The 10,244-nt window shown below is 36.4% G+C and overlaps 2 protein-coding genes across 9 annotated transcripts; one reads left to right on the top strand and one right to left on the bottom strand.

Annotated features, from left to right (window-relative positions):
• Positions 1 to 300: 300 nt before the first annotated feature.
• Positions 301 to 5,659, bottom strand: LOC114878028 (beta-1,3-galactosyltransferase 5). 7 transcript variants are annotated; one of them, XM_029191367.2, is made up of 5 exons: positions 5,204 to 5,659; positions 5,051 to 5,090; positions 3,288 to 3,521; positions 2,075 to 2,671; positions 301 to 1,994 (listed from the first exon to the last, which is right to left on the bottom strand). In XM_029191367.2, exons 4-5 carry the CDS (start codon positions 2,631 to 2,633, stop codon positions 1,480 to 1,482), a joined length of 1,074 nt encoding a protein of 357 aa, XP_029047200.1. In that variant the 5' UTR covers positions 2,634 to 2,671; positions 3,288 to 3,521; positions 5,051 to 5,090; positions 5,204 to 5,659; the 3' UTR covers positions 301 to 1,479. The 7 variants fall into 7 exon arrangements, with proteins under 7 accessions (XP_029047200.1, XP_029047203.1, XP_029047202.1 ...); XM_029191370.2 differs by having other exon boundaries at positions 2,075 to 2,667; XM_029191369.2 differs by lacking the exon at positions 3,288 to 3,521.
• Positions 3,536 to 10,148, top strand: LOC114878027 (NAD-dependent protein deacetylase Sirt6). 2 transcript variants are annotated; one of them, XM_029191366.2, is made up of 7 exons: positions 3,536 to 4,282; positions 6,908 to 7,035; positions 7,479 to 7,597; positions 7,677 to 7,800; positions 7,866 to 8,039; positions 8,141 to 8,264; positions 8,411 to 10,148. In XM_029191366.2, the coding sequence occupies exons 1-7, from the start codon at positions 4,271 to 4,273 to the stop codon at positions 8,897 to 8,899; spliced, it is 1,170 nt and encodes a 389-aa protein (XP_029047199.1). In that variant the 5' UTR covers positions 3,536 to 4,270; the 3' UTR covers positions 8,900 to 10,148. The 2 variants fall into 2 exon arrangements, with proteins under 2 accessions (XP_029047199.1, XP_046144213.1); XM_046288257.1 differs by lacking the exon at positions 3,536 to 4,282 and adding an exon at positions 6,460 to 6,795.
• The last annotated feature ends 96 nt before the right edge of the window (positions 10,149 to 10,244 follow it).

Raw genomic sequence — 10,244 nt, 5'->3', positions numbered from 1 at the left:
GTGTCAGGGACCCCGAAGGACTAGTGGCGCTCTATGCATACTGACCTGATTCCATCCTGGGGTGTCTGGGACCCCTCTGCACCGGTGGTGCAGCAGTGTAGTTTTGGGAAACTGTTGTTGAGTAGTTTCCGCCGTTTTCGAATAGATGGCGCAACAGTCAAATTTTTATTAATTGGCGCGTTAATTTAAAAAAGTTATGTATATATATCATAAATTCATTAAATGATTTCTTTTCGTGTTGTATAATGTTCTATCTTATTGTTATAAAATTAACTGATAATAAAGCAAACACGTTCCATATTTTAATGACACAGATGAGGTTTTATTTCATCGCTATATGGACATATTCAGCAATACACAATAGAAACGTTTCGTTTCTCACACGACGTGACCGAAAATGTTGCTATAGTTAAAATACATTAAAATAAATAAGTAAATGCTGTATATATTCCACGTTAGGTTAAATAATTGAGAAGACAATTCACTAACTAGTAGTCACCAACGTTTTGTACGTATATGCAATATTTATATATTGATTGATCCAAAAATGTACAGATTTTCTTTAAAGCAACGGTAAAGCGTGTTAACATTTATATAACGATAAAAATCTTTTCTTTATCTTCGTATTTCAGAGAAATTCACATGTTTCTTTTTGTAAGTCGTATTCGTTGTATTCTACATTTAAAAGTGAAAAAAAAACGGAATATGAATTGATTACATACATGTATACTGAGGTATATTACATTAATGACAAATCTGATAATCGTAAAAAGAAAGTGCGTAAACGTTTATGCTGCTTTCTGTAATCGCTCAAATATTTTTTAAGGGACTTAGTATTGAATAGAATCCCTTAAAGAACGTTATCATGATACAGGAATCATCTCCGTTTTAAATACAACTTCCTGACCTGCAAATGGACCCTTAATTTCGGGTTGTACTCTTATTGCTACCTAACAAACATTAATTTCACTGGTCTGAGAATCTTATACAACAATCTGATACTTTTCAATTTTGTTATAATGTTATATCTATAAATATCTTCTCTCGCGAGCACAATCTCAAAAAACCTTCAAATTACATTTTTACTTTCGTTTACACGTTCATACGATTTATACAGAAAATTGCTCCTATGAGGTGTTAATACTGGTATGAGTCCTTCGGAACCGTCTTACAATTATGCGAGTCCTCGAAATAGGTACTACTTAATTGTTAGTAACTAAGTAAAAAAAAGAGAAAAAAATTACAAAGACATGATTGAAATTTGTAAATCGACTGTAACCTATGAAAAACATTCCATAAAGATAAGTGCCTTAAATACATTTTGTAGACTTGACGTAGGTACTTAAACCATACTGTGCACCATCTTGAACACTTGACGCGTATACAGAATTAAAGTATTTGAAAATAGCTAAAAATATCAGACACCAAAAAAGTTGTGTGTATGGACGAACGGGACATTTCAATGAAATTCAAAACGTCTCAGTTCAATAGGCTTTCACTGCTAGGCCGTGGTTTGATGACCAGACTTTGTAAGGCTCTTATCTCGTTTTCACTGAGATTCGGAGGTCCAAATAGAAACTCCCTTCGAGAACTCGGGTTGGACAGAAGGTCCTGCATGTTCTCGTTGGTTAGCACCAGATAATGCAGAGAGGTTTGAGTTAAATTTACTTTCCTAGCTAACGTCCCGGTAATATGAACATCATCGATCCAGAAATATGGCTCTTTTTGTGCCTCGCGATACAAAAGGAATACGCTATCAGGAGAATACAATATAGCCCATCCGGCACAGTACGCAGGATAATGTCTACCAGGATATTCTTGAGGTGAAACCCTCCATTTGGAACGCCAAGATCTCTTCACGGTGCCGGCTGATAGAAGATCGCAAAGGATCAACCGTCTGGCGCCCCAAGGTGACAGATCACGTGTCAAAAAATCCAGCATCGCTGGTATGTGAACAAAAACATCGTCGTCTAACTTTAGTACATATTTGGCACCTGAAAGACGTATTAAAAATCTCTTAGAAAATTCTACATTTCCTTTGGAATATTTTCATTATAATATTTTTATTTCTTACTTGGACAATGATACGTAGCCCATTTCAACGCCATCACATGCTTGTAAGTCATGTTTCTGTAGGCATCGAGAAAGTTGCCTTGTATCAAATCTTTGTATCTCCTATTCTCCTCCTCCAGTCTCGTCTGATATTCATCGGACCAGCCAACGAGGAAGAGGAGCGCTACATCCGTTGACTGTTGACCCCAAGTCTCTCTGACGACGTTCCTCTTGAGGAAATTCTCGGGTGCCGAATGGACGAGCATCAATAGCAACGGATGCGTCCGGTTGCACGGATCGTGGTTGATCGTAAACCTGAAATCCTTTATATCGATCAGACTGGATTTGTCACCGAACGGAAGTTCGTGCAGTAAGTACGGCTGCGGTGAGGGTGTCGCGTTCCCAGGAAAGATCAGCAGGTATCCAGGTGCCGTGACACCGCCGTTGCTGTAACCTGTCGACGATCCGGATCCCTCGATGTGAAGCCAAAAGGAGAAGCATCCAGTCAGTGCCAAAGCGACCACAAAAATCAGGGTGCATGGTGGCGAACCGGAGGCATAAAGCCGCCGCTTATCCAGCATACTAACGAACCCCTTACATCATACACATCCGAGCCTGGCTGAAAAACAAAAAAAAAAAAATCAAGATTAGATACATGTCGCAACGGATTTTATATTTATAACGCACACTCTCAAATAAAAATTAATGTCAAACTGAAAAATTCCACCTGCCTTTCTTATTTACATTGACACCTTACACCTGCCTTACATATCCGTGAAGAAGAAATTATAAATAATCTACTGATTGATATTTAAAATCGCACCTGATCTCTCTTATAGTTGACGTAAGTCTACTTCAGTGAAAGTTGAACAGATAGCGGATTATTGATATTCCAGACACCTTGAACTATCGTCGGACTTGTATCACTTGTATGTTTACTACTAATATCAAATAACTTAACGAAGTCCGCCAATGTTTCAAGGAAACGAAACAGCAATAAAACTGATTGAAACTACCTACAAGTTAAGACTATTGCAACTTCGATGTGCACGCTATTGAGTTATCGTTTCTACGACCAGTGATGCTGTGCCCATTTTATAAGGAAACAAGAAACGAAAAGATATAATAAAGGTTGCGATACCATGTTTTGTTATACTTTACAAGTTAAATAATTTAGGGCAAAGCATTAAATTAAGGCAAGGCGATATAGCGATTACGTAACTCCCAAAAATGACCTAAGATAGTAGTAGCGATGGCCCCCTGCGGCCCCGCCCGCTGATTAGCGATCAATGTACACTATCCAAGTATACATTGTTTGATTGGTGAAAAACTTCATAGGGATGATTTTGATCCCCGATTTCGGGTGGAAGGAATGGTCCTCGAGGTCTGAAAATTTGGATGTGCTTCCTTCTGGTTATCGATCCTTCTGCGTTCAATAGTCAAGGTCCCAAGTCGATACCGTTTGGCTGCTACGGAGCGGGACAGACAGACAGACATTTACAATTGCAATGGGGGTCGCGGCAAGATCGTTTTTATTATTTCCTGCCAGAGAAAGCAATTAGATAGCGTATACATTCCGAATGATTAATCTTTTAATTATTGTGAATGATACCGAACACCTGTAGATAATGCAATGCCCGGAACAATTGATAAACGATATAACATACAGTCGAAAGCAACAGAAGTTTCTGTGTTCTTTTGTTTAAACAAATTCGACGTGTCTTATGGACGGTAATTCATAACAGAGTGTGCATATAGATTCCTTTAAATAATTATAACTCGTGTATAAACCTTGAAGAGTTTGAAGGTTCTTGCAAGTTGTCTCATTATCCTTATCTACATATAATATGTGATTGCAGATCGAATCATTTTTTTTTTTTTTATAAAATGACATAATTATAGCGTCAATATGGAAAATCGATGCCGATAGCCAAAATATTAATAATTAAAAATATTGGGTTAAAGTATCTTGCTTTTTAGTAGAGGCATGCCAATTCTAGTTGCAGCATAAGTAACCGCCAATTATTCGAGTGTTACGCGATAAGAATATATTTCTTATCAGTTAAACATCGATTGCGACTACTTTATACTAGTATTCTCTAGTGCTCGCTCTCGAAAGGTCGATTTCTTCTTAGTTTCTAGAGTTAGAAAAATCAGTGCTATTCTAAAATGCTGTTTCTCTTCATTTGAAGATTCACAAGTGCATCAACAAGTTTGTATGCAGTTAAAGGTAAACGTATTGAGAATTAATTTGTTAAACTCGATTACGTAAAGCAAACATTCGGCTTCGAAATATAAAAGATATTTAAGATTTTTTCTGCTGTGAATATTAGTAAATAAGAAAATTAGTTATGATATTAGTTGCATTAATTTTGGTCCCTTGATATTTCTCTGCTATATGTACAAATATGCACAGCAGCTAAAATATTGCTCTAAAAATTAATATAACAGAACCTTTATCTTATAGCAGTGGTTCTCAAACATTTTGTCTGGTGGCACACTGAAATCATTAAACAAAATCCACAGCACCCTTATTATTATTATTTGCTTTTTACAGTTAATAAAGATATGGAGCCTTTTATTAATATTTACCTTTTTACATACAAATAATCCAAAATTTTGCAGCACCCAGTTTTAGAACCACTGCCTTACAGCATATTTGAAGGAATTTTTATTCATTATTTTTCAAACCCATTCCACAACAGTAAATTGTTAATGCTATTCTAAACACATCTGCTTCTTTCTACTTGTAACAACAGAAGTGTTATAGAACCAACTGCTTTACATCCTTCACTAATAAGTCACAGAGACACATGTTACATACTCTTGTTAATCTTTATAACTTTACTACATAATTAATTCAACAGTATATACATATAATTGATTCACTGTACAGTTCTAATACATTTACATTTACACAATATAAACAAAAGAATTTTTCATAAAAACATGTGTACCAAAAGATAATTTTGCTAGATCTACATTGTGTTGATCATACCTGTGCCATTCAAATGTCACACTTCCTACTATCCATCATGCTATAGGATGAAAAAAAAAAGAATGTAGAGAAAGTACCAAAATGAACAATCATCTAATGACGTCCAAGCATAAATAATAACAATAATGAGGAAATAGTATGTTTATAACTTACGTGCAGAAAAAAGCTTTGGAAATTTCTAAGCATCCACTGTGACAATGAAAATCTTGTTTTGCACATTCGGCACAGGTGATATTAATGTCCTGACGCTGTTAAAACGTAATATAATCCCAAAACGATTTGAGGTTAGGTCAGATGAATGTATTGTTGACGATCGGTAGCGTTCAACGGCAGCATATTCACAAGTCGCTCTTTAGAAAGGTGTCATTTTTCGAAACTAATAACGTGAATATCAACGACGCGAATGTTCCGCAGTGTTCAGCAACTTTGTTTCTTTTTTTTCCTGACACCCCTCATTTTCCTTACTATTTGTTTGTTTAATCGTACGTCTCTACGTAGCAGTGAACGAATCGAACCATGTGTAAAAAAATTTGCTAGGAGGTGAAGTAAAGCCAGAGGACAAAGTCCTGGGCGAGGGGCGAAATCCGTTTGGGTCTTGAAACAGAGGTTAACATGGTATTCCTACCCTAGTCCGTTTGGTGCACGGGGAATGCACCCTCTTTAGTCACTGGGTCACATTGCAATCCAAGGCGGAATCTTCAAACGCACAAATCTACCTATAAAGAAAATTAAGCGCAATCCTTTCTTACAACTTTTCCTAGTTAATTCTTCGTATCATATGCTTCTTGTACCTTAGATAATTAAAAAAAAAAATAAGCTGGATGATGTACGAATGAAATAAAAGATTCCTAAGAAGAAACTTACTACTGGGATTCAACACCATATTAGAAAGATAGAACTTTTTGAATCCTAATCAATTTAATAGCATATAAGCAATAAAATTGCAATGATAGAAAACTAACGTTTCAAACAACTAGCTTTAATACCATTATATTCATCGTACGATTTCAAAATGATCGAGAATGTCTGCATTAGATTTAGAATAATGTAATAGAAATTTTGACATACGTAACAGCCATTGATGCCTGAAGGGTATATCTTAAGGATCGAATAATGGGTTAAGCGTTTGAAACGTTGTTTCAAAGTAGTGCAGAACGAATCGATAAGAAGATGAAAGCGGCAAGAATGAAAAGGCGCGGTATACGCGAACAGTTGAACAAACGGTAATTGTTTCGAATGTTACCGCGGACGAAGTTTAGTCGTGAATGGCGGCATCGGGTGGCGCTAACTATTCGCGGCATGAATTGAATGGACGCGAGAAACTCAAGCGTCTGCAACGCTCAAGCCAGCTATCCCAGGGGCGCTTAACGCGCACGCGTCACACGTTTATTATCTTCTTTCTGTTCAAGTGCCATTTCATTGCATGCAGTGCAGTCTATAAAACAGAATGCGTTCTCAGTGGATCTCGAGTTTCCTATCACTTATCGTCATTCGTAGCGTATAAACATAACAACACGCGGTCATTAACTTACAAATTGTTTACGTGTCGTCTGACACATGGGAACCCCTTAATATCGTGGCTGAAATGCTAGTTTTCGCGCTATAAAAAACACGATCGTGCCATTGTTAGCGTCGTACACGGGTTCCGGATCGAATTTTCGAACGATCGTGCGAGCAAAATGTCATGCAGCTACGCGGACGGGCTTTCGCAGTACGAAAACAAAGGAGTGCTGGGTTTGGAAGAGGTAAAAAGCGTTGTTTCTACCCGCTCGTTTAGGCGGGAGTCGGCCATCCGCGATGCATTCAATCGTTTGTTTGATGTGTAAAATTTTTTTTTTCTTCTTCTTTCCTTTTTAGAGATACGACAGCGTCGAGGCATTACGACTGAAATGTGGCCTTCTAGCCGAGTGGATACAGGCGGCACGTCACGTTGTCGTTCACACCGGTGCTGGTATCAGCACTGCTGCGGGCATTCCGGATTTTCGGTGATTATCATTTGTAATTTTTCCCTCAAATCCCCACCCTACTTCAATGTAGTTCCATCCCTTCCCCCCAGCACCCCGATACCCTCTGATTCCGATCTGTTGTACGTTTCAAAGCGCCACTGGTCAATTCTTTCAAATTAATCAAGCGGGAAATGGAGCCGCGAAGAAAGGAGCGAAATTCCTTTGATCGACGCCGTCCACCATTGTTGCGCGCGACAATGGTGGTGATGATTTCTCGAAACGTTGATAGCTCAGCATCTACGATAAACAAAAATGATGAAATTATTGCAAATTTAAGTAGAAGACGTCTAAAATATGATTAGTCTAAATTCTACATAATTATAATTAATATTTTAATATATTTTTTACCCTATTATACATTCATGATTAATTCGTTTCTTTTTTCCTTTTTAATTATTTTCATATATCATGCATGATCATAGAGGTACAAATGGAGTATGGACATTGGAACAAAAAGGTTTAAAGCCTACCATGAACATTTCCTTTGATGAAGCAATTCCTACAAAGACACATATGTCATTGAAAAAATTAATAGATGCTAGTAAGTATAGTTAGAAGAAAGCATAGCTATCCAATAAACAGTAACGAAATTTCATTAATACCTGATTGGTTTCCTTTAGAAAAAGTTAAATTTATCATAAGTCAGAACATTGATGGTTTGCACCTTCGGTCTGGAGTGCAGAGACAGCACCTTGCAGAGTTACACGGTAACATGTTTACTGAACAATGTGATAAATGTGGAAGGTTGGTATTCTTTTGTCAAAATTTAATTGTACAATATTAAATACTATACCATAATACATTTTTAGGCAATTTATTCGAAATTTCGCTACTAAAAGCGTGGGCAAGAAGTCTCTTGACACTGTGTGTAGATCTGAGCAAATTGGTGGTCGTCCATGCCGTGGACGCATGCACGACACTATCCTCGATTGGGAGCATAATTTACCAGACAGTGATCTAACATTATCTGATTTACATTCTAGGTAATTTGATGTGAAAAAAATTGGAAAAAAATCGTTAATCTAAAAATTCTGTGTCTCAGGTTTTAGTTTAACAATTACGGTATGGAAATGTATGTTTGCAGTGTGGCGGATTTAAGTATATGTCTTGGAACGACGCTTCAAATTATACCAAGCGGTAATTTACCTCTGTACACGAAAAAGTATGGTGGTCGTCTCGTCATATGTAATCTGCAACCAACAAAGCATGTAAGGATAAATTTTATGCTTAAAAATTCTAATAACGAATGTATTAATCATTTATTATTTATGTACATTAACTAAAGCATAGAGTGTGGTCAGTATAATTGTTAATCTACAACTGAGTACACCTATGGAGAATACTTTTTTTTTAGGATAAAAAGGCAGATTTAATAATCAATGGTAACGTTGATGAAATAATGATCAGTGTGATGAAAAAGTTAGGGCTAGAGATCCCTGAATACGAAAGTACAATGGATCCGACACGCAATTCTGACACAACGTCCAAGGAAATGGATTGGACGATACCGACCAGCAGAATAAAAGAGATGAACGTGCTTTATAAGAAAGTATGCAAGCCGATGAGAAGAAAACGAAAAACGTTTATGTACGAAAGAGACAGAACGGATGCGAAACGGGAGACTAAGACGAAGAAGCAGGCGTTCATGATGAAGCAAGATATAAAAACAGAGGATACGTTAGACACCTCAAACATGGTTTGCAATAACGCTGTAGTCAGCGATAATATGAGTAGCAATGCGGTGAAAATCGAAGATGAAATAAAAGACGTGGAACCATTTGATTTTTCGACGAACGACATGATACAACCGGATCCTGGTTTGCCAATGAACGACATACTGTAGCATGATATGATCTTACAGTGATCTAACGACCTAATACTCCTATTAATCTCAGTCTCTGTTAAATTTATTTATGAGTGCATATAGAATGGATGTTATCTGTATGTGAAGAATGCCTAAAGTGCTATTGATTTGTTTATACAAAAACACAAAAAAAAGGCAAAGAAAAAAAAAGAAAAATTGAAACGTAAGATAAGTTTATCAACCGGTAAATTGCTTTTATCGTCAAGTCAGAAAGCGTTGCAATACGTGTACATACATATGTGTAGTAGTACTTTCATAATCGCTTCCATGTTTTGTCTGCTTTTTCATTACTTATACGTAGTTCTTATTCCGAAAGGGATTAATGTGTATCATATTTCTAAGCATACACATATATTGCATGCCCCATATTTTTTCCCCCTACTACGATGCACTAACATTAAGTACTTAAGATGATTTGTTTAGGATCGTTTTTAACGTGTTGACAGGAAGATTTTATAGTAGCGACGCGTCGATCACGAGAAAGTTCAGAGAAGAGCGTGAGTTAATGTCTTATGTTCGAATGTATTTTATTAATCATTTTTAATCATTGGCGTAACTAAGCGGAAAGCGGAACGAGCTAGAGAAAAATCTTAGTTACGTCAGTGTCTATACTCTTAGTGTTTTTCTCGATACATGACCAAGTCTTCTATATAAAAATGTTTGTAACTCACGAAGCGATTAAGGAAGATATATTATGAGGATGTTTTAACGCATCAGAATAGTGGATACTCGTTGCTACTTTGAACGTTTATGATTGAAATCTTTAATAGGACGCTCCATACGAGCGAGTCGGTGTTGTTTGATCATCTAATAGTTAAGTGTCTCTCGTTAAACGCACACGTTTGTATAATCGTGAAAGAACAAAGAAGTGTCATTAACGGATGTTGAAATGAACAATGGGACCGTAAGGTTTTATCCTTGACAATATGTATCCCAAAGCGAAAGTGCAAAAGTTGAGGAAGAAAAGAAAAGAAAAGAAAAAAAAAAATGAATTAAATATAAAATGTAAGCAAGTCTTTCTTATATCGGCATTCAACGCTATTTTGTCGATAGCGTTTTTAATGTAGAACGCAGTTTAGCGAAATGTGTAATATTTATATGTAAATAGCGCAATATATGCTTGGTTGCTCTTAATAATTTATTACTTTAATTGATATCATTTACTGGACGTTACTATTAGTAAAATATATTATATAGTATTTGACAGGAAATAAAATCGTGGAAAGGAGCTTGCGTATAATCGTTATTTCCCGTTTCGTTTTTTTCAAAAAATTGAAAAATTAGTCATTAATTTGTCATTTTGATATGCTATATTCTTATTCAT

This window comes from Osmia bicornis, chromosome 12, assembly GCF_907164935.1.
Source record: "Osmia bicornis bicornis chromosome 12, iOsmBic2.1, whole genome shotgun sequence".
Classification (NCBI taxonomy): Eukaryota; Metazoa; Arthropoda; class Insecta; order Hymenoptera; family Megachilidae; genus Osmia; species Osmia bicornis.
The sequence above is the reverse complement of the archived record's forward strand: the minus strand, read 5'-3'. Positions and strand labels throughout refer to the sequence as shown.

Bases quoted from the DNA above. Each gene is read 5' to 3' on its own strand.
- LOC114878028 (XM_029191367.2), bottom strand. From the start codon at position 2,633: ATGCTGGATAAGCGGCGGCTTTATGCCTCCGGTTCGCCACCATGCACC. The intron at 1,995-2,074 runs GTAAGAAATAAA...TACGTCTTTCAG, and splicing joins GGCTACGTATCATTGTCCAA to GTGCCAAATATGTACTAAAG.
- LOC114878027 (XM_046288257.1), top strand. From the start codon at position 6,730: ATGTCATGCAGCTACGCGGACGGGCTTTCGCAGTACGAAAACAAAGGA. The intron at 7,036-7,478 runs GTGATTATCATT...GCATGATCATAG, and splicing joins GCGGGCATTCCGGATTTTCG to AGGTACAAATGGAGTATGGA. The intron at 8,040-8,140 runs GTAATTTGATGT...GTATGTTTGCAG, and splicing joins TTATCTGATTTACATTCTAG to TGTGGCGGATTTAAGTATAT.